This window comes from Ursus arctos, unplaced genomic scaffold (genome assembly GCF_023065955.2).
Source record: "Ursus arctos isolate Adak ecotype North America unplaced genomic scaffold, UrsArc2.0 scaffold_6, whole genome shotgun sequence".
Lineage (NCBI taxonomy): Eukaryota > Metazoa > Chordata > Mammalia > Carnivora > Ursidae > Ursus > Ursus arctos.
The window spans coordinates 59,206,751-59,225,127 of record NW_026623078.1 but is presented as its reverse complement, the minus strand read 5'-3'; the positions used below and the strand labels follow the sequence as shown (position 1 = coordinate 59,225,127).

The 18,377-nt window shown below is 35.3% G+C and overlaps 1 protein-coding gene across 3 annotated transcripts in view; it reads right to left on the bottom strand.

The window, feature by feature from the left end:
- The window catches only part of PKHD1L1 (PKHD1 like 1), a 148,637-nt gene that overhangs the window by 106,411 nt on the left and 23,849 nt on the right, over window positions 1–18,377 (bottom strand). For 2 of the 3 annotated variants that reach the window (XM_026495557.4, XM_057307885.1), the window contains exons 11-22: window positions 17,711–17,821; window positions 16,604–16,693; window positions 14,453–14,721; window positions 13,080–13,171; window positions 10,120–10,279; window positions 9,676–9,811; window positions 8,769–8,912; window positions 7,056–7,213; window positions 6,026–6,139; window positions 4,912–5,061; window positions 3,693–3,817; window positions 765–928 (exon numbers count right to left, since the gene is read on the bottom strand). In XM_026495557.4, coding sequence (XP_026351342.3) covers window positions 765–928; window positions 3,693–3,817; window positions 4,912–5,061; window positions 6,026–6,139; window positions 7,056–7,213; window positions 8,769–8,912; window positions 9,676–9,811; window positions 10,120–10,279; window positions 13,080–13,171; window positions 14,453–14,721; window positions 16,604–16,693; window positions 17,711–17,821 — 1,713 coding nt within the window. Of the gene's footprint in view, window positions 1–764; window positions 929–3,692; window positions 3,818–4,911; window positions 5,062–6,025; window positions 6,140–6,656; window positions 6,688–7,055; window positions 7,214–8,768; window positions 8,913–9,675; window positions 9,812–10,119; window positions 10,280–13,079; window positions 13,172–14,452; window positions 14,722–16,603; window positions 16,694–17,710; window positions 17,822–18,377 lie in introns of those variants that run through there. The other variant, XM_048212537.2, reaches the window with a different exon arrangement.

Genomic DNA, 18,377 nt, shown 5'->3' with positions numbered 1-18,377 from the left:
ATGTTATTTAATGAACTACATTTATCTGGGCACAAGTGAGCTGTCTTATATATGTGCTCCACCAGTCGTAATGCAGGTCTGGTGAGAGCAGATCAAAAGAAGTGACTCTAAAATAGTTCCATTTAATTTGTGGCCAGTTGACTTATGACCTTGCATTAGAAAACACTTCCAAAGGAAAGGATTCCAAAATTCCTCTGAAAAATGGTAGTAGTCATTTTCAAGGTGACTGTTTGGAATTAGGCTGATATTTAAAAAGAGCACAGTTTAATTTTAATTATTTTATTATCACAGCTCATACATATGTGTCTACTGACATGACTAAAAAAACAATGCTTAGGCTACCAGAAATGAAGTTTTCATTTAAGTATTATTAATTATCGCCATTAAGTCCCTGGAAATATTCAGCTGCATTTTACCAAACAGATGTCAAAGTCGATTTAGTTGCCTTTTAGGAACAGATACCTTCATAATAAGTTTCTCAAAAATCAAAGCAAAATGAAAATATTTGCCACCATTTATATATCTGTAAACAGAACCCAGGACTATTAAGACTAATTCTTGCTATAATGACAGAGTTTAAATTACGGATACATTTATCTTTAGAATAAAAAATAATGTGCTTTAAATAATAACATTGAGATAAAAGAATGAGTCATAAATATTTAGAGATTAAGGTTTCTACCTAAATTAAAGAATATAAATAATTTCCATGGTAAGATTTTACTACAAGAGACTTAGAAGGCTTAACTAGACATGAAACATACCATCCCACGCCGAGACTGTAGATGTCTGTCCAATGTATACTGCGTCTACATAGAAGGACTGTGATGCTGCCGCTTTCTGGAAACCAACCCGCTGAAGAGAAAAATTTGTCCCAGTGTATTTGGTTTGTATGAGGTCCAGAAGGTCTATGCAAGTATAGGTCCACCTGAAATACGGTTGATTCATTAGGTACATAGGTCAGTTGTAATGTTTAATGTAAACCAATCCACTATAAAAAAACATTAAAATCTCAAGGAGTACAAGTGTTTTTTCCCACAAGAAGACCATTAAGCATACTTCGTTAGCACAGAAAAGCAGCCATAACAAGCAGACAGAAACTAAATTGGTAGTAAAAGATTTAATGTTGCATAGAAATACAGGTTGTCTTTTATTTATAGCCTTAGCAGTGGCCATAGGGACATGAAATATTCTGTCGCAATAGGTAAGGAAACTAAGGAGCATGCACCTCAATGTAGAGCATGTAAATAAAAACAAGACACAAGAATAAAGTAAACTATTTTGGTAAAATATGTCAGGGATAGGACAGTAAATTCAGTTTGGTACTAAGAAACAAAACTGAAACTTGTTACTCCCAAAAGAGTCACTGGAGTTGCACTGTCTACTGTTCCAAGTGACAAGAAAGTGCTATGTGATTTATAATACAATACCTTTTAAATGTGTAATTTAGATGCAAATTTTGCACTAAATATTAACTGCATCGGAATTCCATAAATTATAATTAAGCAATTCAGCTATGAGTTTGCAACAAAGAGATAAATATTGCCATGGAAATAACTAAATACAATTTAACAATAATCTTTACATCAGCTACGACTGTAGTTATTAACTGACTAGTGTGTTTGGGCACCTTTTATTCTAATTTCCTTCATGGTTTATAAAGTCATCATGGGATCCCCCTTAGTGCAACAAAGCTTAGCTTAAACTGATGTGGGAATGGGATAGGCTCGTGATGGGCAGTAAGGAGGGCACGTATCGCATGGTGCACTGGGTGTTATACGCAAGTAATGAATCACGGAACTTTGCATCAGGAACTAGGGATGTGCTGTATGGTGACTAACATAATATAATAAAAAAATATTATTATTAAAAAAAGTGCTCTTTAAGAAAATATGAAAAAAGCACTTAGGGTCTCGGTAGAATTCTACTCTGATTACAAAATTCTGAAGTTTAAAAATCTACTACCTAGAAAATTTGATTTACTGAACAGGATCTTTTATCAGACAAAAGGAGACTACAAATGGTATCAAAATACATGGTATCAAAACATATCAAATACATATATTTGATACAATGGTATCAAAAGTTAAGTGAACAGTACATGGCCTTTGTGGCTAGATCATAGTGTTTTCTAAAAGAAATCAGATTTAACTTTTCAGATTTTGAAACTTGATTTACAGTTACAAACATCGCTGCTTTTGGAAGGTTATAGAATGATTCTTGGGGGAAATGGCATGTCTAACACTAACACTAACACTAACACTGTCCTGAAAATAATCTAACGCTAACACATCTATTTGATCTAGATGACCTGACCTAAATAAAAGCAGATCTAGAAATACCCAATAGGAGCAGGAGAGTTTACTTTGCCTTCACTGGCAATAGTTTTAACCAGTGAACCCTATTCCTTTAAAAATAAAGAAATTATTGCTTACAGATCTCACAGCATTTAGGGTAAAGGAAGCCCATCCATTCTATCAAATTTAGTGCATCTTCAAATTACCTCACAGCAGATACATTACAAGTTAAAAGGAAAGACCTGTTAGCAAATATGGTAAGTGATGGTTTGACCAACATGGAAGAACCGAGATCTGTAAAACATCCCCAAATCCTCTTACAGTGGAGGAGGGAAACGCGTGCAGGTGGTGCTCATCAAAACTCAGATTGTGATTCTATTGTTCAATTCAAGTATGCAGGGAATGGTTATAGCAATATGTACCCCGGGGAATACTTTTTAAAAATAAAAAAAGTGTGTATGTGTGTGAAGGTGTCTTCATTATTACTTTTATTGTATGTGAAATTTTCGTGTGTATTGAATGTGGAAATGCAAAAGTGGATTGACATAAATTTCAGAATATATACCAATTAATAAAAATCAAAACACAATTATGCAGAACTAAATTGTGCTTGAGGGGCATGGCAATTATAGTCATTAAACAGCTTTCTCTAGGCTCATTTAGTTTCTCCCCTTATAGTTTCTCCTTTCATTTCTATGTGTCTAACTTTTGGCAAACCAAGTATTAAAAAGTCTCCTTTCTCTCTTAATTTTGGAATATTCATTGAAATATTTTATTTTATCCACTCACACTTAGAAAGCACCTTTTTGGCAGTGATCAAAGTCTAATGACAATATTGTGATAAAGCAGTCTCTTTCTACCTTCCTTCAGTAAGCAGGAACATTATTAGATTTAATAATACATGATTTAAATTATAAAATTTACCATTGTTTTGTCTTTTCAATAGTTATGGGTGATAACACCAGACCAATTTTTATTTTCACAATCTATAGATGTATTTTTGGCACAACTATTTCTGCTAGGATGCTTATGGAGAAGACAGGAAAACTGCAGTCACATCTATGATGCACATGATTTTAAAAAAACCAACAAAAGTGAAAAAAAGACTAACAAAAGTGGGCTTGTTTTACCTTCAGTTTATATATTATAGTATAACTTCAGTTTTTGTTTTTTTTTTTAAGATTTTTTAAATTTATTTATGTGACAGAGAGACAGCAAGCGAGAGAGGCAACACAGCAGGGGAGTGGGAGAAGAAGAAGCAGGCTCCCAGCGGAGGAGCCCGATGTGGGACTCGATCCCGAAACGCCGGGATCACGCTCTGAGCCAAAGGCAGACGCTTAACGACTGCGCTACCCAGGCGCCCGACTTCAGTTTTAAATTCATAGCGTAACTTACTTGTTCCCATTAGTAAAGTTATATGTAAATTGTATATCATTGCTTCTCATAACCTTGCTTCTGTCTTGGTATTGGAATTTCAGAGCAATAGAATTTGCCAAGAATCCTTTGTATGCCAAACATAACTACACAGGAAAGTAAAAAAGAAATCAATAATAATATCTTACCTTTAAGTTCTTTTATAGCAATTCAAATTAATTCAACCCAATAAATAAATATTGAGAACTTTCTGTGTAAAATGTTTCAGAACACAGAGAAAGAATAATTAATTTCAGCCAATTAGGTACAGAAAAATTGGGGAAGATTTTCTAGAAGAGGAAGTCTAGTTGAAGTGACCTTACGATAATGATTAATTCTTTAATGTTTTGTTAGATATGGTTTCCTTAAAAACGGAAATAATCCACTCCCTGTAGACATGGAGCAATGTAACGTCTAAATGCAGCTCTAACTGAACTCTATCCGCAGTGAATTTAAAAGCCCATCACCCACAGGCAGAAGATAAACACTCCAGTAGATTAACTGGAATATGAATGGTAGCTGAGCATTTAGATAGAATTGGAGATGAATGTCATTGTAAAATAGTAATTAAACACCAATTTTAATGGTCTACAACATCTTAAGCATACCAAATATACTCAGAACTAGAACTTGAGTTTTAAAAATCTTTTCCAAATAAAATTTTTGCAATGTGAAAACAAAACAAAACAAAGGACTTAGAACTTGAGAACGTGCATCACAATTTGAGAATTTTAAAACAAGAAAAAGGGTAAACAAGACCATGATGGCTAGTCTTAAATACCTATCCTAAAACTACCATCACTGCTCACGCTTTTCCTTCACTTGTCCTTGACTGGATACCCAAGATCACTCTATGATGGCTATCCATTTTTTGTTCTTCTTAATAAATGAAGGAATATTGAAGTGACAGCACATTTGTAATGGTTTTGGTATTCAAATTTACGTGCAAATAATTTTCTCTGAAATTATAAGATAAAGCAGAATACATGTGTATGATACTACATATTTTTCTTAAATTTCTTTTTTTTTTTTGAGAACCAAAAGAAGATGAAATCACAAATACCAGAATGTCAACCACGGTACTTGTCCAATGTGACATGATTTCACATGACTAGCAATTTTCCCTGTCTTAAAATTTCATGAAATTTTATTACCAAGGTATTTTACAGATTAAATTAGCATATCATTTTGTTGAGTTTACCTGATTATAAGGAAATAATAAAATGTCTCCATATGGTAGTCTGTTTGGTTTAACATCTGCTGAGTCAAAAAGCACAGCTGGGTTTTTCAGGGAATAACGACCACAGTAAGCATCAGTTTCAGCTGTCTTCTTCCCTCTGTTAATATGCTCCTACAGAAACAATAATATTTCAAATGAAAATATGCTTTATTGTCCTGCTTTTATTCCCCCACATCTCCACCTCATTCAAGTTCCAACTTGGATCCATTGTTTCCCATGCTGCTTTAACTTGAGACATTCTGTCTCCTCTTTGAAACTCTGAAGCTCTCATCTTGTATCACTCCTTTGGCTCCAAAATCATATAATCCCTCGTACCTATATCTGACTATTTCCTAAATCTTATCTTTCTCCTTATATCATGAACTCTTAAGGATATTTATTTATTCCTTCCACAAATATTTATTCAGTATTCACTGTGTGCCAGGTTTTTGTTTGTTTATTCATTTGGTTTTTTGTTTAATCTTCCAGTTTCAAGGGAAGCAATTTGCTTTATATAATGCTGTATTACAAACAGTATTCTCTGGGGGGCGCCTGGGTGGCACAGTGGTTAAGCGTCTGCCTTCGGCTCAGGGTGTGATCCCGGCGTTCTGGGATCGAGCCCCACATCAGACTCCTCCGCTATGAGCCTGCTTCTTCCTCTCCCACTCCCCCTGCTGTGTTCCCTCTCTCGCTGGCTGTCTCTATCTCTGTCAAATAAATAAATAAAATCTTTAAAAAAACAAAACAAAACAAAACAAAACAAATGGTATTCTCTGAAGCCAATGAGGAAACAGGATATACTCTGCATCCAAGTACAGAAAACAAATGAAAGACCCTATAGATCTTACATTTGTCCATCTCGTCTACTTTCCCTTGATCAAGAAATTTCTTATGTGGTGGAAATGCTGCTTTCACAAATGAATCACATGATGATGTAGGGAGTGCTAAAACAGACCTTATCGGTAAATGTATAGCAAAATTATGTTTGCAATTTTGACAATAGGAATTAGTGCCAGTACAAAGAAAATCACAAAATTACAAGCATTTATATGAATTCTTATCAGGTCAGTTTCACAGTTCATTTAACATTCCATACCAGGTTAAAATCAGTCTCATAATCTCTAAAGTATTTCACGACAAATCCTTCTTCAAAATTTGCAATTTGTGGTGGACACTTGGCGGTAACCATTTCTTCCACGGCTGCCTGAAACTGAATTAACAATATGAGCTTCAGTAACTTCTTTTTCATGAAGAGTTAGAACATTCACAATTCTACCACTAATTTCGTTCATTAGTTATAATAGAACATTTGCATAACATAATTCCTATACTTTAGCCATCATTATGATATCACTTCCTAAATATTTTTAAATTCATTTGTAATAATTTTAGTGTCCAATGACTCTGTCAAGAGTTTTATTTTAGAATGACAATAGTTACATCCAATTGGGCAATATCAGCTTACATAGTTGTTATAAGGTAGACATATTTGTTTAGCAGTTTTTTTAAAGGAGGCAATGAGGCGAATCTAAATGAATTAGCACCCAATTAAACAGGTTCCAAATGAATAGTTTTCTCAATCAACTCAAAATTAACTGGAAAAAACTATACACTCTAATGCATTCTATTTTTCAAGAGAAGAAATTCAGATACTATGAGACTGTATTTATGCTTATTTAAAAAATAATCAATCATTTTGGATTATTCAGGAATTGGTACACACTCACAAGTTCTCCTGTAATTTCCAGATCTGCTTCTCTGGCAAAGCACGATATGTTTAGAATTAAGGAGATAATATAAAATCTTTAATCATCAAACAAATATTAACTTAAACTCATTGTGCAGGTAGTTGTCTAAATTCAGTAACTCCCAAGCAAACATTCTTTCTACAGGAACAGTTGCCCCCTACGAAGACAGACTGGATCCTGTTGACATAGTTCTAAGAACTCCCTTCCAAAACTTCTGTCTCTGTGATGTTTCCTCCCGTCTCTGCTCTCTATGGGTTGGCTCCAATCCACCATGTCAAGTAAAAGAGCATATTACCACTCCTTAAAGTGTGGGAATTTTTTTTAATAGGTGATGTTTAAATAGCTTTTTCCTTAAGAAATTGTTAACAGAGAACATACTTCAGCTTCTGATGACCATGGGGTCAGAGGCTTAGAAGTGATCCCATCCCAGTTCAGTGTGAATGTGTCCAAACTGGGTTTTCCTTTGATTTGTTCTATAATAGTCAGTGTGACATTGTCCCCTTCAAATACTTCATAACCAAGCAGATCAAAGTCTCCTGCAATGAAGTACCAAACAGAATTTGAAGATGTTAATTAATAAAATACCAACATATCCATAATAGACATTTAAAGTAAACAAAATTAGTTTTATTTAGTTGTATTATCACCAAAAAAAAAAAAAGGATGAATGGAGAAGTTGTGGATCCTCGAGTTTGAGCAGATTTAACTGTAGCAGAAATAGCAAAACAGCAAATAAAGTGCTATTCATTTAAGGTTCAGTTTTCATGGCTTAAAAGAGAGGATTATGAGATAAACAGAAGGGGGTATTGGGACCATGTGGTAAAGATCAATGGGCCAGCAGCGGGATATTCCAAAAATTCTCTTAGTTTTGTCCTGGTACCATTATTGTAGTATAAAGGGCTAGGCTGGGATATTGCTATTTTCTTTAAACATGAATACAGCACAAAGCTGAATTCCAGGAGATAGCCCCAGGCCTATGAGGCCTGTTTATACAATCTCACTTTGAAAGAAACAAGGGCTTGTGTTCAGATGTATCTCTGCTTTGGGAAGATGCTTTGCCAGTGGAATCCCACTGACCTTCTCTGTTGAATAATGTCCTAGAATTTGCCCCATTATGATTTTAGTACCATATTTCTTAAGGTCGCTGCGGAAGACTTAAGATTTCTCTCTAAACTATCAGTATGTTTCTGGGAGAACAAGGATAATCATCTCTTCATTTATGCAGCATTTCGACAATCTAACCTTTGGGAAATTTTTAGAATTTCAATTCATGTTAAATAAAATTCTTTGCCCTCCATTCAATAACCAAATTAACAATTGTACAAAATGAGACATAAACAATGAGGTAACATTTTAGTTATATGAATCGGAAAATAATGATGGCCCAAAGAAAAGTAAAAAAAAATAGATATTCAGAGACCTATTTTTGAGCTAGACAGCCCAAATACTAATCTTGGTTGCTAAACTTGGCTTTAAAACTTGAAAATGCAAAACATTAACAGGAAGTTAACAGCTATTACTTGAAAAGGAGAGAGGTCAAAAAATTTTGGAAAATGTTGTATTAAACACAGGTGCAATGTTTTCTTTCAGTTTTTGTTTTTGTATGTTTGTTTTCTCACTGTAGGAATTCTCAGGGATTTTAATATTAAGGAGCTCTGTCAGTCTTCAAGAAGAAGCTGACGTACGCAGTTTCCCATATGGATGTGACCACAGAATCCTTTCATCAGGCAAGATCTGGCCAGACTAGTGTCTCCTGAGAAATACTAACTACTTAACTTTATTTCCAGAATTCACATGTTCACTGATTTTTGCTAAATTAAAGCAGGCTCCAGATAGTGCATCTGGAGTATACACAGTGTATTTCCCACACACTGGAGTTGTACAGTACTTAAAATACAACTAAAGTGAATTACGATAGAAAAAATTAACCATTTGATTTTTATTTCTCCTAAAATTAGTCGAGGCTATGTATCCACTTCTTTTCCTCTGTCATTTTATGGAGTTTTTATCTTTTTCAGTGGAGTTGTACAAGATACAAATTTGTTTCTTAGAAAAAACCTAACAGAAGTACAAAATGATACATATGCTTACCTCGAGTTGATATGAAAGTTACCACGTAAACATAGCTTTGGGGGTTTTGTGTTCTTATTACTTGAACTGTATCCGGTTTTATAGACCAGAGGTCATTTAAAGCTGATTGCAATATGAAGTCAGAAGCATCGCCAGGTAGCAAGACTTTTGGATTAAAAAAAAAAGTCAAATGATTAGAGGTTTTAATTAAAAAAAAAATAGTCAAAATCTTTTTGCACTACCATAGCCAGCACTGATGTTTTATATTTGAATTTTTTAAGGTGCCCATAGTCTGTATCATATGTTATCACTTAGTGAAACTGTTTTGAAACTAATTCGAGTTCAGTAATTATGACTACTTAATTGGATTGTGATTTCTTGAAGAGCAGGATCATATTTTATTTTTTTTTATTCCCATAGTTAATAAGTACTGTGTTCGGAAAACAGTAAGCATCTATCAATATTTACTTATTGAAACTATTAATGGAAATAGCAAAAATTATATTTTCAGGTTTATTATAAAATATTGAGATGTAATGTCTTTGTTAAGAGATAAATTAGTGTCTCATAGCTTTATCACTTAATTTGAGAAATTGGAAGAAATATTTACTTCTCTGTAATGGTGAATTTAATTCTTATTATCTTAACTTACACCTGTGAGTCACAGATATATAAATTCCTTATATGCACTTAGATATACATTTATCATGAGCCTTACAAAAGATAATGATATCATATATCAGGAAGTTGTTTTTACTGATGCCATTTTTTATCCCAGTCTTTTTCTTCACAATATATTTTTAGCTTCTTTGTCTAGTATACTATTAAAATGGTATTTTCCAGACAGTAGAATTTGACTAGAGCAAATTTTTATACTTTCACTTATAGATGAAGAAAAATAAAATCTCCTTTGTTATTTACAACTTACCAGTTTTCTCCATGTTATAGATTAATCTATATTGGTAGCGTGAACATGAATTAGCTTCCACACAGGGGCTGGTTACCGTGATCTTCTGAACTTCATTAGTTGCACTAGATGTTTCCCAATTTTCCAATGTTATAACCTATTTCCCAATTTAAAAAACATATCTTTACTGTATAGAAAAATACATTTTAAATGCATGACAGTCAACTACTCAATGCCTTCTGATTGCTCTATTTTACCGTAAATGATAAAATATTTCAAAGTTTCACTCGTATCAAATAACAGCCTCTTGAGTTTTAATACAGATACTCTAAGTCACAAAGTCAATCATCTTCCACGACTGCCTTGCCCCCAAACAGTATCTTCCTGAGTAAAAGTAATAACCAAATAGAGCTCCTATCTTTGAACATTTACTTTCTACGAGGCAGATCTATAATCACGGCAAACCTGGACTTCCTGGACAATTGTCGACTGGGACCTGATAACTTGTTCTTCATTCACTGCATCTTCTGTCTGCTGCTCTGTATAGACATTTCTATACTGGTACAGGCCAACATCAATGAAGGCACTCAGTCTATACTCCTGCAGCAAGATTTCAATGTAATATCTGGAAAATAGGAAATTTTTCCAGTGAATAAAATTATAACACTATATAAAAAAAACATGCCTATTAAATGATTTATATTGTAGTAGCCCTGATTTTATTTCGTTTATTTTTTTTAGTATCCCTGATTTTAAATATTAAAGTTTCATAGTGGTTTGTTAAAATGAAAGGAATTATGTAGGATACCTACACAAGAAATATGGAGTTGTCCCCATTCATGACTAATTCATTCAGTTTTGTCAGTAAATATTTATTGAAACAGCTACTACCCCTTATCCTCAAGGAGCTTAAAACAAAATTACATTTACATTATAATGCAAACTCCTTGGCACAAAACACAGAGGGCGTGTGGAGTTTAAATACTTTAATATGTACAAGAAAATGACAGGCAGACTTAGACGTATCACGAACTTTGTTTCGGAGTGGTTAAATGTCTCAGCGATGGAAGTTTCTCTCTAGTTCCTTAAATAATGGCTCCACTTTTAACTTGGGAAATAAAACATGGCTTCAGGAAACTGTTACTGATCAGATTGATTAGGGCCCCCCAACAAGCTGGATCATCCAACCGCCTATCCAGGAGAAGGCATTCACTGACCAGCTGTTACAGGTGATGAAAAGCTCTTGGTTACCTACCCAAATCTCTATCAATGTCACCACTGCCCCCATCTTTGGAGAGGCCAGCTGGGAGTTCCTCTAAATTGCCTCACATCATTCAACAGATACCCTCTTGGATGTGAAGATTAAGTATTCACAATTCATGAAAGCTTCCGAATGAGCGACATGTATCACCCCTCATCTTTCTAGGAAGATGGGTCATCCCCCTCATAGAACTGATATTGGAGGATTACATCAGGCTCTTGGCTGCCCGGAGAACCTGTTTGCCAGCTCTGCCAAATCAATGTAGGCAACACTAAGAAGCAGACCTCAAAGAACCATTAAATTCTGTATCCTTATTAGCAGCTTAACAACATTCACTAGGTAATTTCTATGTATGAGACACTGAGCACTTTGCAGACATTATTGTTTTTAATCTTCACAAAATATATATTATTGTTCTCTTTGCTCACATGAATTGCAGACACTAAGAGAGTTTTAAAGATTGAAAGGTTTTTTAAAAATTAGTAACTGAGGTATGATTCAAAGTAGAACAGGGTAACCAAAAAGATAAGCATTTAGAGATGGGGTTATATTATCTGAGTAGGATGAATTTGGCAAATGAGCTACCTTTGGAAAGGTCCCAGGGACACTGTGCAATAAGCCAGCTAGAGTGGCCTCAATTTCAGAATCCACAGCCATCATTATAAGTGTCAGTGTATAAATTCCAAGCTACCTTGCAGGACGACGGATATCAGATAGCAGATGTGTTACTAGTCACTTTCATGTAAGCTCTGTGCTCCTGCCAAGCAGATAAACTAAACGCATTTTCCAAGGCCAAGGCAAAGCCTGAAGGTGTATTAACACTTAATAGCAGTAGGGATTAATTAGGTACTCCGCTTACCCTGAGTCGGCCCAGTGATCGTGGTTAAAAAAGCAAATGTTTAAGTATATAAAGAAGTGATAAGAGGAGGAAGAGGAGAAAGAGAATGGGATGCTTTCTCCATGTCATTAGTACTAAGACTTCAGTGAGAAAACTGAGTATGAGTGCCCTCAGGGACCTTTGATCCCAACCCTCTCTGTCTAGCTCCATCAGATCTTCATGGTGCTGTCTGTGGGCATAATCTCAATGTCTGGAAGGGTGGCATGGTAAAATGAAAAAACAAAACGAAAAGTCTATTTCTTCACCCCTTGAATCTAGATTTGGCCGTCTGCTTTGGCCAAAATGATATTAGCAAAGTGACACAAGCAGAGTCTTTAAAAGTCTACGTGCAATTAACAATTGCTCTCTTTACTGCTGGAAACCCATTCACCAATGTAACACAAACCTGGCCTAGCCCTCTGGGATGTGAGACCATGTGGAGTCAGACATGCCAAATATCTAAGTTCCAACCATGCAAACTGAGGTTTCCCAACACATGAGTGAGGCCATCCTGGGCCATCAATCACCAGCTGAAGGAGCCGAGCCAATCACAAAAATGGGTTGCTTTAAGTTACTAAATTTGGGGGAGTAGTTTCTTATGCAGCAAAACCTAACAGATACAAATTATATATGGGAGATGATCTCACTGAATCTACTGACCTCCATGACACTTAGCTACTTTGAATATACCATGTCTTTGACCTCCCTGCTTTCTAGGAACCCTGAATGGCTTTCTGAATGCGATTATCTGCTCTTTGAATGATACTCCCATTTTCTCCCTGGAATTGACCTTTCAGCACAAAGTGTTGTATTCCTTAAGGGCAGGGAGTATATTTTAATTTTTTTGTATTAAATTTCCTGGCTCAGGGTCTAAAATAAATCAATGAATATTAAATATATATTAGCTGTGGTACCAACACATGTGGTTTTGTGGTCTTTCTCTAGAAATATTCAAGAGCTCAGGTGCTTGAGCAGGGAAATTAGATGGCTGGATTGACGGAAAGGTCCTAGTAAGAAACTAAGAACAGGATTAAGTAAACTTCACAAAATTATAATTTCTGCAACAGGGAAAATTTAGATATCAAATTTCCCAGGTTGGCTGAATGCCAGTATTCTTGAAACTATAGAAACCATATTTAACAAAATTATGAAGAATGACAAATTATAAATTAAGCCAATAAATTAACATCACTTCCAGCAATAAAACAAATTGAAAATATTTTTAGGTATAAACTTATAGTTTTTAAATACCACACAACAATTTAATGAAAAATAAAAAAACCTTACTCTTTTCCTTTCTGAAGATGAATCTCATCTGATCTTTGTGTTGGACTGGAAAAGTAATCATTGGCATTGGAAGAATGATATGCAATCCTCACCTTACCCCCAAAAAGAAAGACAAAGGAGAGAGAGAGAGAGAGACAGAGGGAGAACTTATTAATAGATCTTTTCAGCCTTTAATTTTCATTTATTATTTGTCAATTCTAGAAATTTTATAAATAGAAAAATATGAAACTACCGTATTTTTCTTCTAAGATCTATCATCCATGGTGAAATGAAGTTTTTAAAAATTATCAAATTTTCCACTTCATACCTTCCAGCCTTAACTAACATCAGCACCACTATACCATGAATACATATAGACTGTAGCTTTTCCACAGTTAGAAATGCAATGGAAAATAGATACGTACCAGGAGGAAGGTTGTTATTATTAAATAAAATACCCTTTTGCTCTGTGGAGAGGTTTTAGGGATTTAATCCAAATGAGATCACTAAAAGTAGGTCTGAAAGATGCTACAGATCACGAAATGGGTCTGAATGCTAGCATGAGAAGACCTTGGGCTTCCCATCAGGAATGACTATACCATCCTTGGAGGAAACACGCTGAAAAGCTACAGTAAAGTTAGAATTCATATATTACAGCAGGAACTTAAACTTGTTCCTCTCGTTTGGGAGGTAATCTTGCCATATACGTGGAGTCATAAAATGTTCTTTTGAATTAATTTATTAATTTCACATTTGCAAAACTCTCCTAAAGAAATAATTAAAATGCAGAATAATTTAATGAACACAAATATTCAACAGAGTATTATTTGTGGTCATAAAAAGTCAGAAGTAAGCCAAAAACTTATCTGTATGCACAAAGTTATCCAGGTTTAGTAAACCTAGACAATAAAACACTATTTAGTCATCAAAACTGTGTTGTGAAAATTATTTAATAAATATTTAATGTAGAAATACTAATATGTGACCAAAATGACTATGAAATTGGACACAAGATCTGATTTATATAAAAAACAAAACAGACACAAAAAGAAGTGATAGACTTCAATCTCATAACCACATAATAGTGAAATACTTCTAGTAGGAGAGTGAACTATTTTTACTCTTTCCCAAATTTCCTATGGATGGTTAAAATTCTTCCATAATTAAAATAATCTTTAAAGGAAACATGTTTTTCCTTCCCAGAGAAAATTTAGATACAGGAAAACATTTTTTTTTTAGGTGATGGGTTTTCTATGGTGACTTTATAGGTCACATTACACATGTTAAAATAGCCAAAAACCCAACCGTGTGAAAATACATCTCATAAATGAGATACATAAAAAGCTTGTCATATGGCTTTTATAATATTAAATAATATTCCGTAGCTTCCCTACCTTATCTTTTGGATGTCCAGTCTGACTGAAATACAGAGCATAACGGTCATCGCCTTTGATGTAGAATCTGTAGACGTCAGAGTCTGGAGCCACCAGAAACCCACTGAAGCGCGCAACAAATGTGTCTTGCTCCATGGGCCAAATATAGGAAGTTGAATCGACCCAACTGGCCCCCAGGTACCCTGGTGTTTTTTCATTGTATTCAAGTATCTCTTCAAGATGCACCGGCCGACTATTATTCCATACCTCAAGCTTTAGGCCTCTCCCGCCTGAATACGACAAAATAAAAGAATGCTCTCATCAGAATGTTGATGTGATGTCTCAATGGCCCTGTACTCGGGTGGTGGTTTTAGATATTCTATTGCTATTCACGTGTTTAAAGAGCACGCTTGCAAACAAAACAATTACACATACCCATACATGTACCTGTACCCATAGGATAGAGCTATTAAGAGAGACTACAATTTATTTATTATTATTTCACATATTTGCACCTCAGTTTCTACATATGTAAAATGGCAGTAATATTACTACTTGCATGGTTGCTATGGGGATTAGATAGTACTGTTTTACTTAAGATAATAATAATATGATAACTATTACCTGTGGTATGACTGATGTTGCTTTATATAGTTAAATCTCAAAAATCTATGATTCAGACCATTTAATTTCAAAATCTTTGCCTGATTACTCTCTCAAACAAAAGTTACTCAGTTAATGGTTTGCAACTAATCAAAGAATGGATTGTGTTGGCTTTAAGATTTTTGTCAGCATTTGTTCTTTCTCTTCTTTTTAACGTTACTTCTGTTCTATGGTTTCCTCTCCTTCTTGGACAGAGAGAAAATTCTCATTAAAGTGAACTTACACTTGCCAATGTAAACTCTGATTAAGGTTTTTCATAATCATAAGGGAGCCATCTCACTTTTTTTTTTCTTCCCTAAACTACACCAATCAGACTCAGGTCTTCTTCCAACAGCCTTAAGCTGCTCTGGAGTGGCTAGATTTAGCAAATGATGGCTCGTCCTCTTCAGCTGAGTTTCTTTGGAGAAAAGCTTGGACACCTCGAACTTTGGCAGCAGCAGTGTTCTCTGATACATACAACTTTATTAAAGTTACCAATTGTGATTATCAAAGTATTCTCTTAAAACAGGGCATTTTTTTCTCCTAATGTCATTCCAAACAAGAAAATTTAAGAGGTTGATAAACAAAATTTACTTGGCTTCAAATGCCAACCAGTGATACAATCATAAGCCAATTCCAATGTGTGCACAAGATATGAGATACACACCCTCAAACCCATGCACAGCCTCTCAGTGAGTGTTATCACTGCAGATGTCAAGCGCTTACTGTGGGCCATGGGCCAAAGTCTGGAAAGAATTTTGAGTTCCATTTCTCTTATCCCCTGTTATCACTCTTAAAACATTCTAGACAAGGAGGGATTTAACCTTTGCCATTTATTTTTTAACCACAAAAAGGCATTTATAAAATGTCCATGGGGCCTGCACCAACATTTAGTAATCTCATTTAATCTGAAATAAAGTCCCCATCCAACTCATTCAATAGAGATGTGCCGTTTTCAGTAGGGTGTTTCAGGAATTCAGGCTGAGTTTATCTCCATGGTGTAGCTTTGAGGCAGCTATTTTAATACAAATATTCCCTGATCCAGAAAGTGTAAAGAGAAAAACTAGGAAGAAATGTATTATAATTCTCACTACAAATGCTAAAAAGTTCAAATATTTTTTGTTACTAATTGTTATGGGCTGAATGTTTGTATCCCCTCCAAAATTCAGATGTGGAAACTTAATGCCCAATGTGATGGCATTAGCAGGTGGGGCCCTTGGGAGGTGTTTGGGTCATGAGAGCGGAGCCCTCATGAATGAGGGCTTATAAAAGAGGCCCCACAGAGCTCTCTAGCCCCAAAAAGGTGCCGATCTATGAGAAAGCAGGTCCTCACCAAACACCCAATATGCTGGTATCATGACCTGGGAATTCCCAGGCTCCAGAACTGTGAGATATATGTGTTTGTTGTTTATAAGCTACTCAGTCTGTGGTGTTCTGTTTCAACAGCCCGAATGGACTAAAGGACTAATGGTATCTATCTGTCTTCTTATGTAAATGCAGAAATGGCCATTCTCTCTTCTGGTTACTTACCTGGATAGACAGTTCTGAGAACTTCAGGCTTAGGGGGTGTCTTGCAGCATATGCTATTTTCTGTGACATTCAAAATATCACAGGCTTGACCTAGAGAGAAGCAAGGTGCAGAGCTATTACTACAGAGCTCCAGAAGGCAAATCGCAATCCACTTATCTGGAAGTACTTTCTGATGAAAACCAAGTTGCACAAGCAAGAAGCAAAGCCAGGGCTTCTTCATATCCTTTATATGTGCTCCGTTAAAGCTTATCACTCATTAATTGCCATACTTTTACACGGCAACGTCTTCCTGGCAAAACATCACAAGTCTGAGTTAGGCAATTTTGTGATTTCTGAGAAACAAAATAAAAAACTTGATAAAACTATGTCATTGTTAAAGATTTCACTTCTAAGTCCAGAGGGAAGCCTTATATTTTGTTCCCTACAGAAAAGTTGCTGAATAAATCCATGATGTCCAAAATTCGATCAAGGTAGGGAAGGTCATTTTGACTGAGTGGGAAGATCCTCACTATTATATTCATCTTCCATCTCCCTTTTGAGCTGCACGGCTCCTTACCTTGAACAGACCTAGACTAGATACATAAAAATAAGCCTTATGCACATTTGTAAAAATATAACACATCAATTAATGCTCTTTCCAAGGCCAATATCCTCGGTGATTCCTGATGATGTCCAGATAAGTCACAATAAATGAAAAGGGAATGACAGGAATACCCCCAAATACTTTAAATTTTCCCATAACTAACCAACCCATTGAGAATTAACAACAGTTCAAACATTTAAAAGTTTGTTAAATAAAGGATATGTGTGTCTCAAAGTGTGGTGAGGATTTTGTGGAAGGCAGCCACACCGACACCATACAAATGCCCTTTGGTGATGACCTCGGAGCCCAAGTCGTAGTCATGTAAGGCTCTCACTGGAAGAGCCCGCACTGGAAGGTCCCAGTGGGAAAAGTATCATGCCTCAGCACCAAATGCCCATGTGAAAATACTCAGCTTTAAATTTAATACATTAATTGAAAAAAGACTATTATTCTTCTTACAAATTACTAAATAAAAGCCAGGATTTGTTCTTCTAACGTAATATATTAAAAGTCATAAGAAATACCTCCAACGAGAACTCTGACAGGGAAATCTGTCTGATCAAAGAACCGTCCACTTATCATTAGCATGGTGCCACCTTGAATGCTTCCTCGTGAAGGGGAAATCATAGTGACCTCTGGAGAGAGGGAGGAGAAGCACATTAAATAAAATGTCACGAATATTACATATCAACCCAAATGCTAGATTTTTATCAATTTCCAAGTTACCTAGCCTTAACACATAGCACATCATAGGTAGTGGGTGGACTGAATGAATGAACGGGGTGTTTCAATTTTGTCTCTGATACAATCCTGCAAAGAGGACAATTAGCATGGCTTTCACAGAGCCCTACATCTCATGGGGACCAGGTTTTAGTGATGACTGGTATTAAGAGGCTGGTAATGGAGGATGCAGGAATTAAGGAAAATCTGGGAAGAGTATAAATGTTTGATTCCAAAAGAAAACACAGGAAGGCAGGAGAAGAGTCTCTTCTCCCGTATGCTCTTAAAGAATAAATCTTTCTTCTATTTCTGGGCCATCTTATACTTTTCTCATTTAGTAATACATTAACTATGATTGGAAGTCTTCTGGTTTCATATATAAAAGTTTTAGGTATATTAGTAAAATAGCCCAGTGCATGATGTATTGTAGATTCTTATTAAAATGTATTCTTATTAGTTCTACCTATCAAA